Genomic DNA, 13,818 nt, shown 5'->3' on the forward strand with positions numbered 1-13,818 from the left:
CAGGAGGAAGAGCAGCACAAGAGTCATTATATCTGGCTCAAGTTGTCTTTTAGATTGCTGCAGTGAACAAGGAGACAATTTCCCAAAGGTTCTGATTTTCAAGCTGTTTTATTAGTTTTGAGTTAGAGGAGCCCAGGAGCAAAGACAATGCAACTTCTATGAGATCCTCGAACTGTTCCTGAAATATCATATAGAAACATAGTCCTGGCAATTCAGTTCAGGTTCAGGTGCAGAGCATCTGTCTTGTCTCTTAACAGGAGAAACTTTTTTTGAGCCTTTGTCATTAATCCAAAGTGCTGCTAGGTCTTTAATTTACATTAAGGTATTGTCGCGTGTCATGTTGTCCTGTGTTAAACAGGACATCCGTCTCCTCAAATTAATGACAAACATCATAAACTATAAACAACACACACAACACAGGAGCGAGGCGCAGCATCTAAATCAATCCAACGAAGGACCAACATGACATTAAAACTTTACCTTGACAGACAAAGGAGGCAGGAGACTCTCCAGGGTGAACACGAGACGTGAGGAAGACCAGTTTCTTCTCCTTCTCTGGACTCGGGTGGTCTGGAGTGGAAGGCAGAAACAGGCGTTATTGTTAATGCACAGTAGTAAACATGTAGAGTGCAATTTTAAAACCTGTCAGCATTAGACAGATAAAAATAATTCAATGTTAACTTAGTATCAGCGTTAGCTGGTAGTTTTTCCTTTCCCTAGTCGAGGGTCTAAGGACAGAGGATGTTACCAACCCCATGAAAGCCACGTGAGACAAACCGTGTTTTGCCACTAGGGGTCTCATAGTCAAAACAAAAACATAAAACCACATGGCAAAATATACATAATTAGTAGACCATCCCTCAGATCTCAAACCAAGACAATGGATTTAGGGTTTGAATTGTCTTGCTGTTTGTGGAGTGTAACAAGTTAGCTGTTCAGTATATTTTCCTTTTCAAAAATAACAAAGGATGACTTATGGCTGTTATATTTGACATTATGTGTGAGAGATTAAGCAAGTAACTTAATCTCAAATCTTTGTATGAGAATAAGAAAGGAAACTAAATCACACATTTTCATAAGACAAATAAGAGAAGAAAATTCAGAGTTTTGGGAAATAAATGCATCAATATCTTGGCAAACATTGTGTGATTGAAGACTGAAACATGACTTTTGACTTAGTTGGATAAAATCTATGGAATAATATGGAGATTTCCTTGACTGTATTTAGAATAAGATGTTGAAAAGGTAAACACTGGTTTGTCCAACTGTAGTAACACAGGATCCAGTGGTAATATGGTCAAATCAGAGGTTGCAGATTATCTGATGTGCATCATATTCATCAGGCATATGCATCAAAGACTAAGGCATATAATTTAGGTGGTACAAAAATACAATATTTGTAACATAAATCCAGGATATGACACCAGTACACCTCTAGAGTTTAAAAGCTAGATAACCAGGTGTATGGAGATTATAGCAGAGATGAGTAAAGCAGATCACGTCATTAAAAGGCGACCAAAATTAAAAAGGTCCATTATCTTATAGATTTGTAGTCATTTAGTGTGAATAGTTTTAAGTTGTGCAATACAACATTGTGAAAACACACAAAACATCAAACACATGGCACAACATCTTTATCAGGCAAAAGGTTGAGACCAGTTAGCTACAGGTGTGACCTGAAAGAGGTTATCTTTGAAATCAAGTCCACGTCTGGGCTGACGACCTCAATCAGGCTGGAAACTTCTTGCATCGTCTGCTCTGACTGTGGCCAACAGACTGGGCAGATGAGTTGGACCTCGCACACCTTTCAGTTCCCAGCAGTAAAGTGACTTTACTGCTGGGATTGTAGCGTAAACCAGCGCTAATAAACCTTTCAACATAATCCATCAAGCTTGTGAACGTTGAAGTGGAAACATTTAAAAACAAACAAACAAAATAAAGTATTAAGGCCCTCATCAAAACAGCTCAGAGCCTAGATGCTACTTTCTGCATCCATGTGATATGAGGGACTACATCTGAAACTTCCAGTAACAGAAGAAAGATCTTAAGTGTTCAAATTCATTATTTTTTGTACCTGCTGTGAAACGTTTGAGGATAAATCCCTAAGACGGTCTGTAGAGCATTTGAAGCTGAGATCAAAAAGACAGAAAATGCTTGATTCTAAAAGTCAAATTAACCTTCGCTTGTACGAGGTTATGTTAACCTCATATGCTGGGGGAGAATTCTTATGCTCATTCCTTTAGGACTGAATAAGAGAAATGCTGCACAACAGAAAAACAACAATGTTGTAGTTTGCATTTTCAGCCCTTTTAAAAAAAACAAAAAACACAGAGGTCAACATGTTGCTGTTTTCACTGTTTCTCCTCTAATGTGCTGTTACTAATAGATGAAAGTGATTGGGTGCCTCATTGCTATACACAAACTTAATATCTTATTGATTCTTCCAACCTCCTCTGCTGAGCAGAGAAAATGCTAATTAGCAACAGGCTATGCACCTTTCCTTCGCCTTAATTTCAATTTTCCCTCAGAGTGTGCGCCTCTGTGCAAGCCGGCGTGCGAACATGTGTGTCTGTTTGAGCAGTTCGGGCTCGTAAACAACAATAAAGAAAATTGTTGTTCCATTTAACTCTCTCTCTGATTTTATTTTGCTTTTCTCTCCCTCTGCCCTTCACAGAGACAAATGGCTTTGCCATTCAGGAGTCTCCGCGGAGCGGGGCGGGCCATTTGTTGTAAATGTGAGTGCTTGCGGTTTGGCCGGCCGCTGGGTGTTTGGTGGCTGTGAAATTCCATCACTTAGAAATTCTACTCTGGCCTCGACCCCAGGCCACCACACAGGCTTTTAATACAAGCGCACAGACACAACACACACACACACAAAGTGCAACGCTCCGATTCAGGAACAATAACGAAAAACGTGCTACAACACACACACTAAAAAAATCACAGTGCGGCTATCCTTTAACGTTTGACTTCGACAGGATAAACAAAGCATTATTTCTAACCTTAAACATAACCCGTTCTTAACTAACCCTAACCTTAACCTGACAATTAAAATTGTAGACTTAGACTGAATCCCAATTCCACCCCTTAGCCCTCCCTCTTCCCCCTACCCCTTTGTTGGAGTTCCCCTTGGCCCTCAAAACAGAGTTGAGGGTGCTAGGGGTGAAAACGTTCCCCTAAGAAATGAGACACACCTCCATTACGTCATCACGTCGTCCGGACTTGACGCTCGCGGACTGCTTCATCAACAAGCCGATGCGATGCTGGTTGATGTAACGTCCTCACAAGTAATGTCTGTTGACTGGGCTATTTTTCAGTTTTTACGACAGTCAGGTGCTAACCAACGACATCGGCGGCGACGCTGACGTGAGGAGTGTTCCCACACACAGTCACAGCGAATGCAGACCCGCTGCATTACCATAGCCACACACACACACATGCACACGCGGTGCCGAGGGTGAAAGCTGCTCTCAGACAGAGTGGAGTAGACGGGGGACAGAATCTCCTGTTCTGTCCTGAAGACGTAACTGTGCACTCCGGCACAATTTGTTAATGTTAAAAAAAATAGCGATAGCAGCTAGCTAACCACTTACGAAAGGAACGCCGGGATAGCATCGGCTACGACTAGCTAGTAATTCAAAACAAACTTGACTAGTGATTCAGAAACACCGTTGACAATTGAAGAAGACTGCAATACAATCATTACACATGACTGTCGTAATTAAAATACTGAAAATACATTGGTGCGAGTCTTTAACGGTCGGCTTTCAAATTTTGCTGACAGGTGATGCGGCGGAAGCTGGGAAATTCCTCAAAGCCCTCCGTTTCAAGTGTGGTCCTGAGGAAGCTTCGTTTCTAGGGCTACGTAGCACTACGGCTTGGCCCTAGCCCTTAACCTTTATGAGAAATGAAGGGTTTTTTTCAGAGATCTCGCTGAGCCCGAGATTACAATACATCAAAGCGTTCTCAGCAGTGGCTGAACTGTTTGTTTCGAACCTTCTGGGCTTCGTAAACGAGGTAATGTCGCAGATACACACCAACAAAAACAGCGTTAATTGGAACTTCCTGTCTAGGTCCGCTTTAACCAGTACTTGGAAATTAGGTTCTGCCTCATAAGAACCAGGTTTTGGTCTCCATGAGGACTACTAGGCCTGACAAAATCAGTGTTTATGTCAGATAATCTCCTTAAGTGGTGACAAATACACACGCACACAAACACACACACTCGTAGAGTAAAACCAAGAACCCGGAAAGTTTCGGTCAAACCAGAGGCAGCTGCCAAGGTCCCAACTGTTAGGGGACTCAACCGTTGTGGCCATGCTACATTTAGTCTCAGCGCTCGTGTGCCCTTGCTGCTTCATCTTCCAGCAGACTCCTGGAGCTTACAGTGATCCACTGTTTATCCCATATTGTCCCATAAAAATGTGTGTGTCTTTGTGTGCAAGCTGTCTCTTCGGGGCTCCCATGAATGCTCCCCAAGTAGTTGTTGTGTTTATGGGTACGTGTCTTTGCATTTGTCAGTATCTGACTGTGCTCAGCCAAGCGTTGTAGCACAAAATTAAGCCCAGTTATTCCGTCGGCACAAGAGAACATCCAGAGGGAAAATGGGGGAGGAAAAAAATGCCATAGTGCAGCTTAATGTAAAGGGGAATCTAATCTTGGTTTATGTGTGGGTCAAAAAGACATGATGGTTAATTTTATGGTTTAACCTCAAGAGCAGATTTCTGCAGCAGCATCGTTTTACCTCTAGGTGTCAGTGGAGATCAACAGGCAGGTGGATTGTCTCAAAGGAGGCAGTAGAACATAGAAACCATCGAGATAAAAAGGAAATAGAGGGCAAATGATCTAACTCCTGTTCCTGGAAAAGCTTTTTTAAATGGTTACATCAGTGAACATCAGTGTCCTTCATGAACAACAATGTCCTCCAATTAGAAGTCAAACCAACGTCACTGACCGTCTGTTTCTATGAGAACGAATGTTTATTTTTCAGATGCGCTACAATCTCCTATCACTACATATTATGTACATATGCATACTGCAACTGATGATTATTTAAATAAGTGATCACTCGTAGATCATATTTCTGATTGGTTTATTCATTATTTAGTGTGGGAAAATATCGAATCATGATTAATATAAATAACACTAAAGAAGGCTGAGAACAATTTCCCAAAGACAATGGAGATGTTCATAAATATTTTATTCAGTTTAACTAACGGTCCAAGTTCTAATTCAAAGTATTCATATCACATGCATCTTAATCAGTAACTTTAAATGTTCACTGCAGCCACACTGGTGTAAAGTGCCTACTTCTTAGAAGCCATGTTTTCTCTTTAAGGTGGAACTAAACCCTCTCTTCTCCAGCTAAGTGGAGAGAAATGTGTGACACGCTCAGTGAAACTAGCCTCTCAATCGAGAAAGGTGAAAAAGCAACAGCATTTATTTTTAAATGGGGGGAGGAGCCTGGGACAATGAGCCTCGCACTGATTGGACAAGAGGGTGATGAAAGCTTGTGATGCAGAAAGCCAATCCCCCTAAACCCAACCCGTTTGACTGCAGTAGCTATAGTGTATGACCAGAGAGGTAGTAGGTATGCCAATTTTAATCTCAACATGTATAATCTAAAGGTCCCTCCGCTTTGTACGTAAAACACGCGAGAGTGCTGGCGAGGGCAAAAGTAGCCGAAAACCAAAGTTCTACTCTTGGCTCCACAGTGCAGCACAGAGTCCTACACAAACTTCCAGCCTCAGAGGATTTATCTGTCCAGTGGATACATGTTATATATGACGGCAATGTGCCTGCTAGAGCCTGCAAATGATCACTTTTCCAAATGCTAACAGCTGTTAGCTCCCAGTAGCCTCTGTGGCTGATGTCATTTCCTGTACCTTAAAAGGACAATGTGTAGTATTTATGGGTTTATATAACCCAAAATCCACTCTTTTATACATATAATGTGCTCCTGCATTATCTAGTCGCTGTATAATAGTTTTTGTTTCATTTTCGTAGTGTTTCAAAAAGTCATGTTAACTAACATGGTCGCGGGCCGTGGTTGCATAGCCACTGTTAGCAGCGAGACGCCATGTTTCTACTGGAGCCTGTAAGAACAAACGCGAGAAAACAAATCAACCGCCTCTTTACTTGTAGCGGAAGTCCTGCCTCCTCTCTCTCCGCTTCGTCTGCTACGGCCGTGGTAGCTCGCCCTCTCCCTCGCCTCACGAACCTCATCTGCTGACACGGAGAAAGACGACGAGGACGACATTTGACCGGCTGAGGATACCGTAGCGCTCAGGGAAGGGAGGGGGTGAGCAGAGCAGCAGTTCTTTGTTGCACATTTCAGCCTCTCCTCTAGATGGCACTATAAACTACTTACTTCACTTTAAGTTTTTTTTAAAAGATAATAGTAAACATGTTCTGAACAGGGCTGTTTTGGCAGGGTGATTGAACTGCTGTGGTGCTTCATCCTTTTGACCAAAGCATGTCACAGATTTGTTCATCAGGACACTAGGGAACTAGTTTAACATGGAGAAATAGGATATAATATGGGACCTTTAAATTACTTTACACTAAACTGTGAAGATTAGCTCCTGGATCAGAAAACAACATGATATACATTGGGTTATACCTGAAAAAAGTGGTTTAGGGGTTTAATTACAGGCCTCTCTGGCCCAGTCACAGAGCATGACTGAAAGAAATATGAAACGCATCGGAGGAGACGACTAAATAGAAAGAAATGAAATGTGTGTGTGTGTAGAAAAATGCAGGTATATGCTGCTATAGTGTGAGGGTGGAGGCTGAGCGGGGGGAGAGGAATGATGTGACAGTGAGTGAGCGAAAGTGACAGAGGCAAAATTTATGCCCACACTTCCAAATCAAAGTGCTGCCCTCAGCAGATTTTTCACCTGCCAAAGTCACGCGCCGCACCGCACGGCTCGTTCTCTAGCAGCTTGTCAAAAAGAGGAAATAAAGAATTAAACGGTGTCAAACGGCGATCAGCTCTGATAAATATGTAAATTACGCCGAGAGAGAAGAGAAGTTAAAAAAAAGAAGAAGAAAAAAGAAACACAACATAAATCTAATGGATTCTGAAGGTCAGACTGGATTGTGCTGGTCAGCTCTTTCTGTGGCAGCAGTCCTGGGAACATCGAGTTCACTCTCACAAGCTGTGACATGATGTAATTAACTGAGGTCTTCCTCATCAGTCTTCTCCAGCAGGTACAAAAGAAGCCGTGTCGAGACTTTCCTGAAGCTTCGTGAAATGTATTTGAGTGCATTTACCAACTTTAAATGTCCGGCGTGTCACATTAAGGTGGATTTACTGGCACAGAAATTGAATATACTTTCTCTAAGTGTGTTTGTGATCGAGTGTGTGATAGTTTTTGTAACCTTAGAATTATCATTTTACCTTGCAAAGCAGCCAGTATGTGTTTCATGTTTGTATTTGGATGGTATGTGAAGGCCACCGGGGTTCCCCGTCTCATTGTTATTCGCTAATTCTTACTCGCTGCACCTTTAACAACCAATCTGATTAGAAAGGAGTATTTTTTTCCCCACTTTCTAATCACACAGGTGTCTGAACTTTCTTCCATGAAAAGCTGAGGGACAATTTTAAGACAGACACTAAACTTTATGACTACAGTCATCGAATTGGACGCCAGACAGCGGCTCAGAATTGATATTAAAGCAGATGAAATGAGCTCTTTGGCACATTATAAAGACAGAAAATATGCTCCGGTATAGACTGCAATCCTGTTTAATATTGCAGCGATGTAATAAAAAAAACACACAACAATGTCAAACTGGCCACAGCTTTATACCACATCACACCACAACTCTCAAACCAAGGCCTCTCTATGTCTCCGTCTCCCTCCTCTCTCTGCTCTGTGGGTTTTTACACTGTTATAAATTAGCCTCACTTTAGTGAGATGGCAACAAGACACGCTTTGCACCTCTGCTCAGCGCATCATATCGAGAGGATGGGCGCGAGCTGTAAATTGTCACTGCCGCTGAATTTATACAGAGCCTTGGGATGAGATGCAGCACCGGATACTGCCCGGCGGAGTGAGCCCTCCAACGAGCATCAGAAAAGATCCACACTTCTTCATCCACACCCCCTCGCTCCACCCCTGCTCACACCACCACCTCACCAAGGACAAACAGAGGGAGGGGAAGAAAGGCAAGAACACAGGGAGGGGACATGGAGGGGATGTGGATATGGGTGGAAGTCTACAGAGCTCACACAAGATGATAAGTGTTTTATCATGCTGTATTCTTCTTCAGTATTTGACCAGCTGTGTTGATATGTGTGTGTGTGTGTGTGTGTGTGTGTGTGTGTGTGTGTGTGTGTGTGTGTGTGTGTGTGTGTGTGTGTGTGTGTGTGTGTGTGTGTGTGTGTGTGTGTGTGTGTGTGTGTGTAGGTGCTGCGGTGCCTGTGGCGTGTCGCAGATTTATTCAGTATTCAGCTCATCTTATTGTGGAGCGGCAGGGGCACTGCCAAGGCCTCCTCACACATCATTCATAAAGCAGCTCCTGTCACTTCACATATTACACAGCTAAACTCCCAGAGAGGTGTGGGAGAGAGGGAGGGGCAGGGGGACGGGCGACTACTGAGAGTCACCGCAAAAAGACATCTGATTCTCACCAACTGGAAATGTGATGTTTTCTCTGAACATGTGAAATGACTGAGAAGAGGGCAACAAAGACAACACTTAAATTGACAAGTAGAAACGAGTAGAAACAGCACGTGAAGCAGGACTTCTTCGCATTTCATTTGACCCCGTTCCATTGATGGTTGTCACTACAACACTGAATTGACAAACCATAATCTAATTCCATCTTCTATCGCTTTATCCTCCACATGAATGAACGTGGAGGGAGCTGGTGCTAATCCCAGCTGACACAGGGCGAGAAGGAGGGGTTCACCCTGCAGGTCGCCAGTCCACCACAGAGCCACATAATCTAATTGTTTATGAAATATGTATTTGTTTAGCACTGGTGTACCTCTTATTAAAGAGCAACGTGCAGTATTGTAGGAATTTCACCCACCGGATAACAAAACAGCAATATTTTCTTTTTTGTATTATTAATTTAGTTCGCTGTTTAATTAACTGTCTGTACATTTATGAAACTGCTGTTTTAAAGCCTCCAAGATACTGGTAGAAACAAAAGTGTGGTGGGCGATACTGATTATTTATGATTGCTTAAATGTAGTAAAAAAAATAAATAAAAGGAAATCAGAGTAGAGTATAAAACCAATTTGAGTAAAAATGTGAAAACTACAGAGGAAGTGACCTCAGTGTCAAACGCTACAACCTGTATTTATACCACTCTATATATTTTTAGTATTTAGATACGTGTACACCTTCGCTTGGTATGACTTCATTTTGTATTATAATATATGCAACCTGTTATAGGAATTTGCATGCACTGTATATGTAAATACTGTAGCTGTGTTAAACATATATATAATTGTCATAGCCATGTCAATAAAGTAGTTTTGACAAACGAGACGGAGACAAACACAGCTAAGACAAAGGTGAGGAGAGGAGACGGTGACTTTGTGCGTGACACCTCTCTGTGGTATCTGATGGATTAAGTCACCTTTACCACTGAGGCATCTGACTCCAGCTTCGTCCTGTCGTCTATATTCAATCCTCCGCTCCTTCTCCTGCACCCAGCTTTCTTCTTCACTTCCTCTTTCTCCTTGGCCAATGTGACTAATCTATGACGGTGTTTGTCGCTAAAGAGAGCAATCAGTGTCCACGTGGGGACCAAAACCTGGTCCAAATGAGGCAGAACCTCAGTATTGAGGAATTGAAATATTATTATATTTCTTGTTTATTGTGGTTAGGTTAATAGGGTAAGGCATGGACTGGTTACGGTAAACTGCCCAAAAGAATGGAAGTCAATGCTGTGTCCTAAAAAGAAATAGCTGTGCAAACCTGTGTGTGTTTGTGTGTAAGAGATAAAGATAGAGAGGGGATTAAAATGGCCATGTCGAGACTCTCCAATGGGTATCACATCGAGACAGAAAGGGGATGGACAAAAAGAAGAAGAAAGGCGAGAAAAGAGAATTTGAAGTATCACAAACACAAAGACAAGGGAGTGCAGGAGAGAGAGAGAGAGAGAGACAGAGAGAGTGGGGGTGGAGGTGAGCAAAGGAAAACCCTTGAGAAGACAGCATGTAAATATGCCGACGGCGGCCCTGTTAAGTGGAGATGAAGAGGCGGCAGGATAAAAAGCTCTGAGCGCTGTGTGATTATGGATCAATTTGCTGCAATCAAGCCCCCTTATGGTTGGTCCCTGTGAAATGGAGAGATTTCTGCTCCTCAAGGGCAGCTGTGATGACAGTGGAGGTCACGAAAACACAGGAGTGACAAAGACAAGAAGCACCGACAGACATGTGAGCATCAGAGACACGCAGCAAGGAGGCAAACATTCTGTCCTAAACAAGGTGCGAGCCGGACATCAGCTTTCCAATTCCTCCGCTGCGGGGCTTTCTAATTATGTTGATGGAGAGAGGTGGTGGTGAAATGCTCGCCTGTGGCCGTCAATGACCATGAAGCAGACTGGTACCATTGTCAGCTGCAGTCTTTTTAGTGTCACAAATGAGTACTCATGTGGACACACCATGGCAACAATACACTATATGAGGATTATCGTATTTCACTATAGAAAGTCCAGATGTGGCCTTAAATTGAAGCAGTAAATGTATGTGCTGTCATGAATTAACTGTATCTGTACTTGGAGTACTTTTTACTTTTACTCCCTAAATTTGAACACACATTTCTTTATTTTCTACTACTTAAATTGTCAAAACAGACTCATTACTTTAGTAGTAATCCATGTGGGGAGGAGAATTATCTTTTTTTTGCGGCTGTACGTCACATTCACAACATCAATTGTGATTTCAACCTACACAGATGATGACAGCATAACATAACAACACAGTGAGGGAAAGACAACTAGACAATAGTAGTAGTAATATCTACTATTATCTATATCTATCTGTATCTACTATTTTACTTGCCAAAAACTTTCTTCATTTATTACGAGTTATCAATACATGTCGCGTGTATGACTGAAGTAAAAAAAAAAAAAAAAAAAAATCACATTTAATTTTCACTTTTGTACTTGATTCCATTTCATTGCTTTACTTTTTTAAGTTTCCTTCAGCAAATAAGTTGAATCTGTACTTCTATGTTTGAGCCTTTTTTAAACATATTTATCTGTAATCAGCAGAAACTTTAGAGTGAGTCCTGGAACTACATCAATCGTGGATGCTCCTCCTCTCAGAGGTGAATGTCAAGGTCAAATTTATTCATATAGCACAAACAACCCTTGTTGCCCCAAAGTGCTTTACTTACGTAATGTAAAGTTAAGTTAAAGGAAGCAACAAAATACAATAAATAATCACCAAATAAAATGAAGACACAGCTCAACTGGTATTAAAAGCCTAAGCAAAGACTTAAAACTTCTGTGGGTCTGGGCAGCCTGAATACAATCTGTTCCACAGTTTTAAGTCTGGAAACGTCCAGAAACTCAGGCCTCGGGCTCTGACTGGAGCATGAAGGTGCAACAGCTCAGTCAGATAGGGTGGTGCATTATTTTGCAAGGATTTAAATATATAAAATGCAATTTTTTCAATTTGAACTGGATCCTATAGGTGACAGGAAGTCAGTGTCAGTGAAGGGAATCCAGGAACAGAGGTCACGTGATCATGGCCATATTTCAACTCAAAAACGGACAAACCAAATACTTTCTCTAAAGCCTATAGTTCATATAACATCATTTTCAGCCTGTCTACCAGTTTTTCCACCTTGTAAAATATTCCTCAATCGCTATAATCACTATACTGTGAACTCTCAGCACCGGAGAGGAGACGCTCTCTAATGCATCACTGAGTCCAATCAGATTTCCAGCCAACTCCAGCCAATCAGAGACAGGACACGGTGACAGCACTATAGGAGGAACAACGTAGATGAAATATTGTGTGTGATCTCCGTTGCAAGTCAAGTAATGAGAACTTGGCTTTAACCTAAGTTCTCTTACAGTATATTCCATTCTTTTGTCTAAAACGTTCTACCTGTTTCTACCTGTTTGTTAACCACACCCAACAGTGATGTAACAGCACACCGTGGGGGTCACCATTAAATAGAGGTCAGCAAGAATAAGATTTTCAGAGGTTGTCAGGTTTCTCTTTAATCACTACAGCATATAATCCACAGAAGTTAAATATATAAGACGTGAGTGTTATCAACGCACCACTACAGGTGAATGATAGCAAAGTTTAATTACCACCAGGCCTTTTCTCTGCCAGTCACTGCATAACAAGCCTCAAGAGTCAAGGTTGAAAGAACCATTATGTTCTTCTTTGTCAGTTTATCAACACGACCTTGTCACAAAAGGTCATTTGGGTTGAGGTTATTAAAGGTTTGTTTAATCTATTCATTCAAATATATTCAAAGATGACATTATCATTTGGACGGACATTCATGAGCATTATAATGTAAGTTAGTAATAAATGATTGGGCCGAAAACTATGGTCACAGGGTCTAGAAATCCTCCCTTTTGTCCACTGTGTTGTGCGAATCTTCAGGGCCAACAACAACTTCAGGCGTCTCTCCGTGCCTCTCAGAAGCAGCTCGGATCTCTTTCAGTCACACACACTGTTTAATGAAGCCCTGTAACGGTTGAGAATGAGTGCGATAGACAGTCGGCGTATTTGTGAGATAGAGATTCTCTCAAAAGAGACAAAGCGAGGGAGTTCTGTCATGTATCAAAAGCAATGGGTCCTTTTAGCGATATGATACGGACATCTGGTGCAAAGCCAGAAACACAGACTGCTAAGAGGATTTGGAGGCATTGGTCACAGGCGTCTCTGAAACCATGACTTCTCTCTCTCGCCTTCAGAAAGCAATGACAGGAGGAGAGGAACATTAAAGGAGGGATGGCTGGTCTGTGCACAGCATGATACAGAATCAGAGGCGGCCAGTAATAGCATTTTTTGAAGAATGTGCCACTGAACTTTAAGGGCTGACTTTCTTGAAAGGACAAGTTACAAATAGGAAGAAAGGAGACAGAGAAATGAGTATCCAGGGATAAACCCCCCTACTGTGCTGCCCTATCACTGCACCACATTGTAGGAGTGTGTGTACTGTGTACTGTACATGACTGTGTAACATAGTGGAGGAAAAATGCCTGCACGAGTGCAAACAGACAGTCCGTGGACACGAGCTGAACTGGAGCAGAATGCAGAGGACACAGTTTGTTCTTGAATGTCATTCCGAACACTGTTGCTCGGGAGGAAGCCGTAACTAAAGCCCATCTGACAAGTAGCGCAGCACAGACATACGGGCAGAAGTGATCCGTAGTTCTTTATTACTCCGTCTCTTCCTACCTATCAATAATTTCGGAGCCACAGCTGGGCTGAGGTAAACAACCATAGTGCATCCCAGCTTTAATAACTACCATTATGCCTCGGAGCTATGTCTTTCAGTCAATTTTTCTCCCTTTCTATTCTGTTTGATTCCACCTCTTTTCTTGTCTCGGCAGCAACTCGACGTTTGTGTAGATCACTTTCAAACTGCACCTCCACAGACACATAAAGCATCAAACCACATTTGAGTTTGTCCATCAAAGAACTCTCTTTCTTTTGGCATAAAAACTGACCTTATCAGGACCAGTAGTCCCCATGGAGACCAAAACATGTGTAAGTACCACTGGTTAAGTCGGGTTAGAGTTAAGCCCAATTTATACTCCTGTGTAAAGTGCTCTGCATAGGTTACTCAGAGCCCTCTGCGTAGGTTACTCAGAACCCTC

The 13,818-nt window shown here is 42.1% G+C and overlaps 1 protein-coding gene across 1 annotated transcript in view; it reads right to left on the reverse strand.

Moving 5' to 3' along the window:
- Positions 1-13,818, reverse strand: part of agbl4 (AGBL carboxypeptidase 4) — a gene marked incomplete at both ends in the record, with an annotated part of 311,410 nt that overhangs the window by 37,970 nt on the left and 259,622 nt on the right. Inside the window, one exon of the mRNA XM_083888196.1 lies at positions 481-570. Coding sequence (XP_083744322.1) covers positions 481-570 — 90 coding nt within the window. The remainder of the gene's footprint in view (positions 1-480; positions 571-13,818) is intronic.

The sequence above is a fragment of the Microchirus variegatus genome, assembly GCF_963457635.1.
Source record: "Microchirus variegatus genome assembly, chromosome: 4".
Classification (NCBI taxonomy): Eukaryota; Metazoa; Chordata; class Actinopteri; order Pleuronectiformes; family Soleidae; genus Microchirus; species Microchirus variegatus.